The 13762-nt window shown below is 40.4% G+C and overlaps 1 protein-coding gene across 13 annotated transcripts in view; it reads left to right on the top strand.

Annotated features, from left to right (window-relative positions):
• The window catches only part of SPTLC3 (serine palmitoyltransferase long chain base subunit 3), a 125602-nt gene that overhangs the window by 99197 nt on the left and 12643 nt on the right, over window positions 1-13762 (top strand). For 11 of the 13 annotated variants that reach the window (XM_017818747.1, XM_017818754.1, XM_017818748.1 and 8 more), the window contains 3 exons: window positions 5572-5707; window positions 6724-6853; window positions 9181-10948. In XM_017818747.1, the coding sequence (XP_017674236.1) occupies window positions 5572-5707; window positions 6724-6853; window positions 9181-9294 (380 nt within the window). In that variant the 3' untranslated portion in view covers window positions 9295-10948. Of the gene's footprint in view, window positions 1-5571; window positions 5708-6723; window positions 6854-9180; window positions 10949-12760; window positions 12808-13762 lie in introns of those variants that run through there. The other 2 variants (XR_001875451.1, XR_001875452.1) reach the window with 2 other exon arrangements.

Genomic DNA, 13762 nt, shown 5'->3' with positions numbered 1-13762 from the left:
ACCTGTAGCCTGTTCCCCAGTGAGGAAAGCTTTCCCCAGGGACAGCAACGTGCAGCTCCACAACGGAGTCCCTTTGTCAGGATATCTTTGCTGCCAGGATGGAGCGTGAGGATCCCTCCTCTGTTCCAGATGCTGCAGCGCCCAAGGAATCCAGCGCTGTTCTCAGCCTGGGGAGCACAAAGAAGAGAGGGCAGTGCCTTTTCTAACAGCACTTAGATCCCTGGTACTTCAGGAACACCTAATGGGATGCAGATGGAGCGCGTTGTGCGCTGGCTGGTTTTCAGCAGCGGGACAGACCCGCTTTGTGATTAATCACCTGTGCTGGGAGTAAATAAGGCTCAGCCAAGGCTGGCTGCCCTGTCCCTGCTTTTGTGCAGGATGCTGAATGCTTACACTATAGATATGAATATAGATAAGGTGCTGTGTAGGCAGAGCTGAGTCATTTGAGAAAAGAGGGTAAAATTACAAAATCTGTACAATTTTTCTCCTTTCTGCTTCAACTGAAATTGGCACTTTTTCTTCCCTTAATCTGCTCTGAAAAGTGTTTTCCAGAAGTTCACAGTTAAAATTGGACTGAATAAGTCCTTAAGGGCTTATTTAGCAGCTGAATTAAGTTGAAATTACTAGATTTCTAGTTAGCATTGGACTGCAGAAGAAAATATCTTCACTTCTCCCCAGTTCATAGCAAAGTTGTTTTTTATGAAGATTGTTTTATCTGAGAACATATTTCCTTTAGGCACCTCAGTTTTATAGCATTCTATTTGTGATTTAATGCACATGGAGGTGCATGTGTGTTACTCTTATAATGGAACCAGAGGGAAAAAAATTTAAATCTGTCCATCTGCAATAGTTTAGTGGGGAAGAGCTATTGTTTTCCAATTTTTTTTTTCAGCCTATGAAAGTTTGCTTTTTACTATCTAGTTGTTAGTAGAGGAGGGCAGGGAGTAGAGTTCTCCATCCAAGGAACACTGACACCAGTATGTAAAAGTTTGATTGTGCAACTAATTATCTAGAAAGACCCTATGGAACAACAGCTGGAGAAGATTAAAGCAGGTGCATTTGGGTCTTGCAGAGTCCACCGCGTGCCAAAAACCACTACAGGGTGGGATTATCTTTCCTGGAATGGGTTCAGGAAAAATAACTCTCCTTCAATTAAAATACACCTGAGATCTTGATATGAAAGGCTACAGGTTGCTTATTGCTGTTTTCAATATACTGAGTCAGAATTTCCAAGGGTAGAAGCCTACAGGAAGAGTTCAAAGGTAGAATGTTTGTGCAGGAATTGAACACAGCCAGTTTCTCTGCTTTATTAACATCTTGCAGGAGGGAAAAGCAGACATCTCTGGAGGAGGAAAACAAACTTTTTTGTTTCAGAGAGCTGATAGTTTTACTGCCTCTTTCGCTGCCAGGATAAGGTCCTCAGCTGGCATAAACAGCAGAGCTCTGTTGAAGTGCTGGAGCTGTGCCAGGTAAAGCCATCCCAAGATGAGTAGTCAGGATACCTTCCTGCTGTCAGATGCCAGAGCAGCTCCTCCCTGAGAGTGTGTGACAAAACTTCTACTGAGCCTGTTACTCAAAGTGGCTCTCTTAAAAAGGTTGTTGCTTCAAAGAAATTATGAGCAAGCCACTATCTTTTATTATTTCTGTCTCTCTTGCCCTCTCTTTGTATTTTTCCTTCAGCCAAACCATATTAATTTTGAGCTAGAAAGCTTTCTAAAAGCCTGCAGAAATTAATGAGGGAAAGCCAGCGGTATGCAATGATGCGTGTCAAATAAAAATATAATCAGCATTTTTCCCAGAATTGCCAACACCTTAGGACTTCACAGCAAACTAAATATTTTTAAAGTGGCGCAACAAACGTAAACTTGAAATTTTCCAGTAGTAGGTGGACTGCTGATGCAGTAAATTCTGGTTTTCTTGTACCATCCAGGCAATTAATCCTGTACTTCAAAACAATCCCAATAAGCTGGCTGTGTATGTTCCAAGCAGTGTAAAGATAACTTGGGAAATTTGAGAATCGTTTATCATTCATTCTTCTCTCTTTCTGTCCCTTCTTAATTCAGCTAAGAATATGTAGAGGCTTTAATAAGGTCGTTCTCTGTCTTAGCTTAAAACTCTGGAGCACCAGTGGGCTTAGTGTGAACTAGTGAAGGGTTGGTTTTCCCTGTCCAGGCTGTTTTCTCCAAACATATGCTGTGTTGTGGTTCACATATTTTATGAAATATAACTTTCTGGATATTCTGCATGCTGTGCTATAAGCTCTTTGCATAGACTGTAAATCCTCGAGGATTTTGCAAACTAAGAATTTTTTAACACATACATTTACTGTCTAGGCACCTGATCCTCTGATTTGTGCCATACAGGTAAATTCTTACACTCACATAGTTGCAGCATATCCTTTTAGCTCAAGGGTCTGCTCTGTAGATTCTCCCTCAGTAAATAATAAAGTATGCAAGATCACAGCCTTAGGAATCAAAGAAAATACTTTTTAAAAGCAGTGTCTTTGGTTAAACATACCACAGTGAATTTGGATTAAGATCTGATTCTACACTGAATTCACCATTCTTAATCTGCAGTGTAGGGGGAAAATTGGGCCAATAAAAAAAAAAATAAAAACATTTTGCTCACATCTGCCTCCTTATCTGACATTGGAAGGTCCCATAAAGGGATGAAAAAGAGCTGAAATACAGCTATGAAGTTTAGGGGTTTTATTGCTCTTATCAGGACAGTGTATAAGATGGCTGTGTGTATGATGTGTGTCTGTGGTCTTTGACCACAAAACTGAACATGAGAAAGGAAAGTGTTGACACTTGGTAAAGAAACAGGTTCCTCCCAGCCACCCACCCACGAATACAATGTGTGTAGCAATCGTCTCCTAATGTGCTTTTTCCCCCTCCAGATATATGTGAGCGCTCTGATCTTTTATTTGGCTCTTTAATGCATCCCTGCAAATAAAATTAGCGTTCTGGGATGTTGCTAAAAAATTCAAGTGGCTCTTTTGCATCAACACTGGCTGGCTTGAAACAAGCTCCACAGGGAGCCTCGAAGGGGATCCCTCCCACCACAAACAGGTTGAGGATATAGAATCAGGCAGGAAAGATTGGAAAAGGAAGAGGTGTTTGACTTTGGGGAGATTGCCTAAGCCTCCTCTTTCAGCTCTAATGTTTCCTTTGCCATATTCCCCTTCTTTGGAATCTAAATTTCTGATACTGAAAATAAGTAGAGACAAACTGATCAGCTCAGTGCCCTGCACATATGGTTTGATAAATAGGGAACAGCCCGGAATCTTGCGTGGCTGACACTGTGTTTCCAGCTTTGTGGTAAACAGCTGAATAGAAAGGAGAAGGCAGCAAGTCCTGAACTGCACTCGCCAAGAACATCTGCATTTGTGAAAACTTTCCCTAATTGAAAATCTAGTAGTTTCAAATGCTCTCCAACTGGGAGGTTGGAAACTAGCTCAGGGGCTGCGAAGATAGCAAGGAACAGCAGTGGTTTTGAGCCCCCAGTTCAGGTCACTCCCTCACTCTCCTCCTTGTAATTTGGGCGTTGAGGAGGTGCTAATAATATCTTTACAAATTCTAACAAGGGGAAAAGTCTCTCTTTAGACTTCAGCCACATTATCCTGCAGTTCTCTAACTCCCTTTCCTTGCCATCATCTCCCTTCCCCTCCTCCTCCTCAATATTTCCTCCTGTTTCTTGAGATCTACTACACCAAAAATATTTTTGGAAATACCACAGACTATTGTTTTTATTAGTGACTGGAAAGCTTTGTAGTAGGATGCTTTTGTGTTTCATTTGTTTTCCTTGCTCTGACACAGCTGTTTTTGTTTTAGCAGCATTAGAGAGATGGTTAAACTATTTGTGGCCTTTTCTAACCCAGCAGATCTCTTCCACTGCATGCTTTAAACTGAATGACTGAGACTGTAACTAACAGGTTGTCTGCATGGGCAGTTTTGTGCATAAAGTTACAAATGCACTGGTTTTATGAGATCTTTTAATTTGCTCAAGCAAAACACCGATCACTGTGAAGCAGGTCCCAGTTTCCCTATAAATTTCCCAGCCAGAACATTGACAGAACCTTGACTTGGGAGGATACAGAACAGATGAAGCAGTAGATCTTCTTCAAACCTACACAAGAAATGATTAATGGAGGTTTATGTAGCTGTGGTGATCCCCCCACCTCAGCCAAGAAGGAAAAGGAAGAAAAGCCAGGCAGGGGCAGAATGTGGTCTGAGGACAAATCTACCAAAAGTGGCATGTAGCAGCTACAAATGCCTAACTGGCCACTGTGGTTACACAAAGCAAGATGGGAAATTAGGAAACAGGCATCCAGTCAGAGAAGGGTGACAGCAGTAGGTAGTAAATGAAGAATGAAGCAAACGAAAAGTAAAGTAAAATGAAAAAGTAAATGGAGAGTGAAAATGTAATTCATCTGTGCAAAGGCGTCTTAAGAGCAAAGGGAAGAGAGGAAATGAGTTGTACTGAAGGTTTCAGTGCTCATGTCTAGTGACACAGTATAGGTGATATTGAAAGTATGGGCTGATGAACGGCAGGAATATGAAAGCTAAAACTGTAACTGTGTCCTGCTAAATCCCAATCTGACCACACATTCCTGCCACCTGTGCTGGGCAGACACAAGCTGCTGCACAGCAATTGCATTTGTCAGAAACCGCCTCCTTAGTGGCACTGCAAAAGAAAAGGCTGAGATGTCTTTTCAAGCACGTTTTTTTTCTCTGCTCTTTCTTATCTTTTTCCTTCATTAAAAATAATTGTTTTCAACTCTCCTGTTAGTTTTGCTGGGGGTCACATCCATGGATCCATGACTGAATGAGGCCGGGGACCATGCAGAGAACAAATCCTGTGTCTTAAAGTCTTGAATGACTAAAATCTGTTGTCATATGATGGTATCAAGATAATAGTACCAAGAGAAGAGGACAGAGAAACTGAGCAGAGCTCAGTAAGGGATTGCATATGTAAATGCATATTAGAGTAACTGGGCTTACACTGCATGTTGGTAACGTGCAGAAGATCAGGTCTTGTATAATAACAAAGTTAATCATGTGCTTTTCCTCTGTCCAGAAAAAATTGCAACAAAAGCATCAGCATGAGCTGAGCCAAAATCCAGTATTTTATGCTTTAAGCTTTATTACAGTCACAGAATAAAAAACCAACCAACCAAACAAACATGCCGAATTAGCTAAGATATAAGAGGACCCCTGCGGAATATTGTTAATGAGAAAAGATACTGGCTTCTGTAGACATTGCTTATTCACCTTATAGTCCATTGAGAAAGAACATATTCTACTTACATGTCCTGTGTCCACAGAGACATATGACTACTTCTCTGTAGGGACTGGTTTACCTCACAAGTACAGGAGTATCAGTCGTCCATCCCACAATGCCAAAATAATCAATGTAGTTTCATCTAGCTCATTCCATGTTTTTCTTTTCAGTCAAATAGCAACATGTACCTTTCAGCCACACTATTACCCACAGCCCTGTTTTTTGCCTTATTCGTAGATTCCAGTTATGATCTTTGCACTGACTGTTCTCCTGACTGGCTCATTTCAGGGCTCCAAAGAGTGCGCCAGCTGGAGAAAAACACAAGGTACTTCAGACGAAAACTGCATGAAATGGGCTTCATTATTTATGGCAATGATGATTCGCCTGTTGTCCCCTTGCTCCTTTATATGCCTGGTAAAATAGGGTAAGTACTGAAAAAAACCTGTTGGCAAAACCAACATTATTCAGGCTCATAGGTTATTTGGTGTACACTTTGGAAAATGTAGCTCTGTGTGGTAGATACTTCCTGAGAAAACATGCACTGTTCAATTCATCATTTAGTTCTGTTCTCTTTTAAGTTTGGCCCTAGACTTAATTTTGAGTTGTTCCAGTGTTCAGAATTTTAAGATTTTTCTCTTATCCTTTTTTAACGTGGTCTGGAATAATACATTTGGTAACATTTTTAATTTGGATTTCTTTTATATTTTTTTTTATTTGTAATCATTAAAGGAGACACATTGCCTTTGATGTATGAATTGGTTCAGATGGATGTTCTTTTCCCCCATCTGATCTTTGAATGGTCTTTGCGTGTTTTACCACTCAGTTCCTCTCAAGCAGCACTTGTGCACTGACTTGGACACCCAGACCAGGAGTCAGTGGTAGCATAATGTAAGGGTTGAGCTGTGGGTAGTATTTGCAAGGACTTAGCATGACTGTGTGCTCCAGGTCTCATACACACCACAAAAAAAGCTTCTTAACTGGCAGAGTAATTGTAAGAGCAGATAAACCATGACACAGATTGTTTTATGCCTGTTGATGTGCAGGAACCAACCTCTCATGCCTTCCAGAAGCCCAGCCTCTTCCATGCTTAGGGGCTGTGAATGCCCACATTTTGATATGCACTCAAAGCCTTCCAGTGACATAAATGAATAGTGTGTCTATCCTGCAGTGCCCTCTCTGCCATCACACTTCTAGTATTTGACACCCACTGTGCTTCATGAGCTGCTAAGCAGCAAAGGTTCTCAGTCCTACTGGTAAAATTCTGGCTCTTAAGGAAATCAATGGGATATTACCATCTGCTTCACTTGAAGACAGGATTTTACCTATTATATATATTATACCTATATTATATACAACATCATTATACATGGATGTTTTCTCTCTGTGTCAGTTATTGGAGATAATTTACTTTTATGGTTTTTTTTCTTCTTCTCTCCTTAGGGCTTTTGCAAGACGCATGTTAGAAAGAAATATCGGGGTGGTCGTGGTTGGGTTTCCAGCTACTCCTATCACAGAATCCAGGGCTCGGTTTTGTGTGTCAGCTGCACATACACGGGAGATGTTAGACACGGTAAGCACAGCAGATGTCCTGCCAAAATTAACTTCAGATGCAAAGGAGGTTGGGAGAAGCTGTGCCTCTGTTACTCTGAAACTCAATAATTCATTTTTACATTTGTTTTTCTGGCCTTGTCACTTGATCTTTAAAGGCATTGGAGCCTTACATATATTTTACTTTTTTAAAATAAATTATGGGACAGTTAACTTGTTATGTTCTTCTATTTCTACTAGTGACCAAATCTGTCATCACTAATAAAGACCTACATGAAGAGCACAGCAAGACAAAAGTTAAATGCTAGGTCAGAACTATCAGAGTAGGAAACCCGGAACGATATGGAAATAATTGAAAATCAAGTTTTCCATAGCCGTTATCTTCACGTGTTTCTTGAATTGCAGAAAGTATATGGGACAGCCCTGGGGGTACAGGTGGAAATTGCAAACAGTATTTGGAACTGTTTGAACCTGATTAAGTTTAATTGATGCTGTCTGGCCTGTCTCAGTTCTGTATCTTTCTCTGATATCAGCAATACCGTTAGGAGTATGTTGAGACTTCCATCGTAAAAACCTCCGTTCCAACACAGTCAGAAATGTGTTTAAAATAAACTCTTTGAGATTTTCCATCTCCCTTTCTTGCCGAAGGTGTTTCTGGCCTGGCTTGGATACGTTTTTCATTCTCAGAATAAGCCGAGGCTTAACGGCAAATTTCAGGCTTTCTTTTTCCTCTCTTTGTACAAGTGTGATGGTCAAAGCAAAAAATCTGTGAAGGTGGAAGGCATTTGAGTTAAAAATGCCACTTCTTCATGCAGACAAGCACCTGTGCCTGCAGAGAGTTCCTGGCTCTGCGTTTGCATCCTGAGATTCACATGGATCTTGAGGCTGGAGCCCTGCCCTGCTGACCAGCTCCCACATCAGTGTAGATTGCTCTCAAACAACATCAAAAAATCTGCCTTGCATGTGTGCAGCATAAAATTCCTTCTGCTTTTAAAGGTGCAGTAGTTATTAGCAAGGTACAATACCATAAAGACAGTATTTCATAGGACAGGGCATAGCTTTTGTGTTGGTCACTGTCAGCTTTGGGTGTTGTGCTGTGTGGATTTTGGCTTAAGTAACTACTAATAGGTGATGACCTTGATCTGGAGATTAATCTCTTGAGGTCACTGCTTTGATTTTCTTCCTCTCCCCTCGCTCCCAAATGTCAAGCCCAGTACATTTTTGGGCCATCATTTCATGTTCATTACCTGGACATCGCTGCTTCCTGGTACCACTGGAGGTCTGAAATGCTCCACAGTTGTCACTGAACATGCTGTGTTTCTGCTGCAGTACTCGTGGCATTCTCTAAATGTCCTTACAGTCCACGGAAATGCCCTGAGCTGAATTACTTGCAGATGGAAAGCTTTTAAGACAAATGCTTTGTGAACATGCCTAAACCCAGGGTAACAACAGGTAACAAGCACAATGAAAACATTTCCCTTTGGCAAAATTTGTTTTGAATCTCAGCCTGGAACTAAAGAGGAAAGATCCATGAAAGGGCAAGCTCCCAAAAATAACTTCCTTAATGACCTGGAAGCTATCTCTCTGCATAAACCATTACTAAATTACTTCTTTTTTGTTCATGAGCTCGTTTTAGTGGCTTAACAGAAACAGGCTCAAAATCAAAATTGCTGTTTTCTTTCTTGATGCCAAAAAGTTGACTGATCTTGAATGTGGGTTAGATGCTGCAAAACACTGAGCTGCCTCTCTGTGGTACAAAGTTCCTTATCTATTTTTTGAATCTACTGAGAGCTGGGGGGACAGCTCAGCAAATTGCATTACAGTATTACTTAATAATAATATTAATTGTGCCTGTGATATTAGTCTAAGATAATGGAATGCACTAAAATCATCTTAAACTATTCAGGCTATTTATGTTGACTCTGATCAGCACTGTGGGCTGAGTCCTAGCTGAGAAATTGCAGTGGCAACTCCAGTCCTTGGGAACTATAAGCAAATATTGAAGCATAGCCTTACACATTTATTTTACACAAGCAAAGATAACTTGTTGTCTGGGTTGTTATATCTCTGTGTTTTTAGAAAAAGTAATTTTTTTCATCTGTGTTCAATTAATGTACTTACTAACAAACCATAACCTACTGAAGGAGTAAATTCTGTTCTCAAAGATGCTGTTGTACATCTGTGACTGCATTGATGTTCACTACAGTGGGATGAATGCAAAAATCACCCATTTGTCCTTTAAACTTTCTTTAATTGATGTTTTTTATAATCTTGTTCTGCTGTAAAATAGAGGTTACTAGAACTTCATTTCTTTTCCAAGAGAATTGACAAAGTAAAATGGTCTTACAGGTTTTGAATGCTCTGGATGAATTGGGTGATTATCTACAACTGAAATATTCCCGGTATTCCAAGTCATCTCATCCTGAACTGTATGAAGAAACTAGGCTTGAACTTGAAGATTAAGTTTTCCACCTCTGAAGAGAACATTATGACGCTATGAAAGGGCGGAAAACCCGAAAACTGGAAAGCACGAACGCATTTCTTCCCTTCTAAGGACAATTTTTATTTCTCAGTTAATTGAAAGGAGGGGAAGTTCGGGTGTTGCATCTTGTTGTATCAATTTTCTGTATTCAAGAGACTGAAATATTGATACAGATTTGCCTCCCCAGGAGATCTGTCCTTCTTACGGTATTTTTGATGCAGGATGAATGCATCCATTTTTCGACTTGCTAGCGTACAGCTTTTGGTATGGCCCCTTTTTATGAAGAGGCTCCAGATAGTCTTAATTGTGACTGAAATAATAAAGTTTAAAAAAAAATTAATAGATTCCAGTGTAATATAGCTGAGCTTCATCAGTGAGACTGACTTTTATCTGTTAAAGAGCATAAATCAAGACCTCGGTGTGGACTGCTACAGAGGAATGAGCAGAAAGTGATCTCTTTTACTAAGTTGCACTATCATGCATTTCTCCAAGGACAGAAAATGTTAGAAAAAGATTAATGCTGAGAACAAGAGAAGTAACCTGATCAGATCATGTGTTTCTGATGGCAGATCATGGGAAAGGGAGAATGCCTCCACCCATCCACAGACCTTTTCTCAGCTGCTGAAATGCACTCTAAGCTTTGAATTGTACAGAAGTTTGGGCTTAGACATGAACAGAAATGCTTTTGTGCCAACACATTTGACCTACAACCTATCCCATCTTCTCCCAATGTAAGTTCTTCGGCAGGGCTTGCTCCCTTTTCGTGGAGCAGTAGTAAATAATTTTAATAACCATTTAACTTTCCCGTAAAAACCTTGATCAAAACAGTCAGATACTTGCAGTTCACAAACTGCAGATGACATTTATGGGCCCATTCCTAAGTTTCTTGAACTACTTATGTGCCTAATAAATTCACTAACAAGTACATAATGCTGAAGCTGTTAGTTATACAGAATGTGAAGTTCAATACCATGAGCAGTTCTGCCACCTGTTAAACAGAAAACTCCATCATTTCTATGTGTGCTTAAGTCATCCGTGTAATAACATTTCTTGAAATATTCTTGTCTGTTTTATGCATGTCAGGGGTTGTTTTATTTGTCCAGTTATTCTGAGTCGTTTGTTTTTCAAATAATTGTTGTATCATCTGAGGGGGAAGATGTGCTTGTCCCCTTGTCCCCTGCCTGAGTGACAATGCTCAAAGCCACCTGAAGGAGTTGTTAAAGCCAACAGTTTCCCTGCAAGGCCACAGCAGCATTATCCTCAGGCTTGTGTGGGCTGAGTTGCTGGAAGGAGATTGGAGGCTTTTCCCTTTTTTTCTTTGCAGCATTGAAAAGCAGTTCTGCAGCTTTAAGAATGAACTCCAAACAATTCCACGCTATCAAATGTCATTGTAAACACATCAGATGAGAGATGTTTAGCTTTCTGTTGCACAGATGTACCACACTTTCATGTTCTCTTGAAAGCTGTGGTGTAAACTTAACCCACAGCTGCAATATTAGATTTAAGAACAGAACAATTAAATTGTGGAGTACCAATTACACTATATTACTCCCTGCTTGTTAAAGCAGCTTTCAGGATATAACCAGGCTGACTGATTATGAGGGCCCATTTTTTGTTGGATTTTTGTTGTTGTTGTTGTGCAAGTTAATAAAAATCCAGTGGTGCTATAACTTTAAGAATTGATTACAACACATTCCATAATATCAAGTGTCGGCTTTAGGAAACATATATCAAGGGCTGGGGGAGGACTAAATGGTGTGTCATATGATTCTTCACTTTGGTAGACGGACTTGAAAAACACTGCAGAGGTTCAGGGGAGCTGTGTTTGTGGATAAGAGCAAACTCACTGTATAAATAATTAAATACTCAAGCACAGGACGAGGAGAAGTTAGGAAACATGAACTTTGAGTAACCCGGCAATTTGTGATGTACAGCTTTGTTACATGCAGAGTGAGTGCACTTAAACTGTGAAGGAGATGGGATGCGAAATTTCTGCAACCTGCTCCTAAAGGAGAAGTACTGAACTTGATCTATTGCTTTTTGATCTCTATTACTGAACATCTGTGGCCAGATCCTCAGTTGACTTCTGACCTGCCATCTTGTGGTATAGGGCCATAGTTTATATTTCAGCAAACATTATTACACGTGCTGTTGCAGGCAACACACTTTTTCCCCTCAAAGAGAGGCCTGAGATTGATTAAACTACAGAGTGATCACTTTTTGTACCCCTATAGGGGAATGTTTTCGGCCTAAAGCTGAATTCTTCCTGCCCTCAGAACATTACTCTCACTCATATTAAGGAGACAGGACAGCTATTTTTCAGAGACTGTCAGTTGATTTATTATGTGCCCTCTTCTGATTTCTTCCATCCCTTACACATTAGAGAAAGTACAGACTGACTATCCCTGGGCTGGGGAACAGTTAGGGAGAAATCCCTGTTCCACTGGTGCAGTAATAAAACTCGTGGGAACTTCAGTCTTTTAGATTTTCCCCATGAGGCTCAGTTATGGTCTGTTGCTTGTTTTTTCACCAGCATGGACTTTTTCCTGGTTTACATCACTTTTAGTAGATTTAGAGTTGACCAGCATTTGGAAACTCTATTCTAGCTAGTTTAAGAGAAAGACTGATAGAGTATCTATTAGGCAATTAACACTTCTAGCATAAGGAAAACATATTTCCTAGAATGTGCTCCATCTTCAGGCATGCACATTCTTGGGAAATACAGCTCCCTGTAATTGCTTTAGAAGGTTTTGAAGAAGAATTGCCTTCAATAAATAAAAAAGGCCAAGTTGTCATGTTTTAATCCAATGGAAACACAGGTATAACTACACTAACTTCTTATTGTCAAGCTGCATCTCGTTATCTTACATAAAATCTTGATTGACCTTTATGATATGGGAGGACTCAAGAGTTTCTGTTTGACAGAGTATCTGAATTGTTTGCCCTTTCCTGTACCATTATCCCACCTCATCTTTTAGAAAATCTCAATTTCCTGAGCTTATCAAACTTGTCAAGGTGGTTCCCCCCTCCACTGCTACTGTGTCTTTGTATTGTTCTCTCTGTTCTGATGTTTCAGGGAAAGCAGACTGGCAGCTGCAGAGGACCTGAAGTGCAACAGTTGGCTTTTTGGCATTGCCTCACTGCCTGCTTTTCCTGGTATCCTCATCAGCTCCTGCAGACTTTAATCTTTCCTTTTCAAATAAAAATTTCCTCCTGAAGGTGCGAAATTTCTGCGCTGAACCGAATCTGAACTGCCTGAGCTGTTGAGCCAAGAATGGGCTTGTTCTGTCATTTGTGCAAGTGTAGACCAGGTTAAGTCTTGCTTTGAAGTCAATACTGTTATTTTAAGGCCAGTACAACCGTGAGAGGAACCTGTCAGCGTGAGGTGAGCTGCCTGCATTTATTTCAGAGGGGTTTGAACACTCTTGTCTCTGGACTGTTTCACAGCCGCTGCTCTTCACAGGGGACCAAGATATGGAGTGGATTTATTTAAGGTAGGATTTCAGATTTTTTTTTTAATTTTATTTTATTTTTCAAAGTGTGTTTGGTTGAAGGTGTATCACGTTTTTCTATGTCCTGACAGGGAATAAAGTAGTGATGTAAGAAAAGCAGTCTGTGCTAAAGGTGTTTATGTACTTTCTAGCCTGCTTAGAAATCCAATAGAGATTCTCCAGTATATGATCTGCCTTTTATTTGTGCATAAAGTTTAATTGTTCTTCAAATTAAAACACAAATCAGGACTAAATTTTAAAGAAACCACACCACCAGCTGAGAAATGGCAGATGTCTTGCGGGTATTGGCAGCTGAACATTTGAGCCTCCAGATGCCTTGAAAAACAGTATCTAGGTGTTTCCCTCATTTACTCACACATCCAGTGTTGTTTGTGCTCACTGCGGATCAGTCACAAGATAACGAGGACTCACTTTATCCATTTGGGAGGCAAAGCTTCAGACCTGTCAAGATGGTCCCAAAACCACCACCCGTATGACCACACAAAAATAAACTATTAAGCACCATCAGAACAGGAGTCTGGGGTCTGAATCAGGGTGGTTGCTCAGTACTTACTGAAGAGGGGAGTGTGTTTCTTTCCACATACATAGCATGTCACTGACAAGTGACATAAGAGAGCACTGATAAATCCATTTTTATCATGTGCTAATCATGTTAAAAGGGTAATGTAGAGGCACAGGAGATGGAGAGACATAGTGGACTCAGAGACTTAGATTAGATCCAGTTGTGTGGAAAGAATTTTTTGGTGCAAGCATTACAGGAGTTGTCAAATCTTTTTAACCAGGTGGGTGGAAAAGTGGAAAATGTGGTCTTTAACATCAAAATAGTGATTTCAAGGTAGGCAAAGAGAGCTATTGCACTTCATGTGTTACTCCTGCTTTTTTACGAAGAGAAGCAAGGGTAGATGAGGTGCCATGGCAGATGACCCTGATACTTGGT

This window comes from Lepidothrix coronata, unplaced genomic scaffold (genome assembly GCF_001604755.1).
Source record: "Lepidothrix coronata isolate B3197 unplaced genomic scaffold, Lepidothrix_coronata-1.0 Scaffold71, whole genome shotgun sequence".
Taxonomy (NCBI): Eukaryota; Metazoa; Chordata; class Aves; order Passeriformes; family Pipridae; genus Lepidothrix; species Lepidothrix coronata.
Note: the sequence above shows the minus strand (reverse complement) of the source record. Positions and strands in the feature narration are given on the sequence as shown.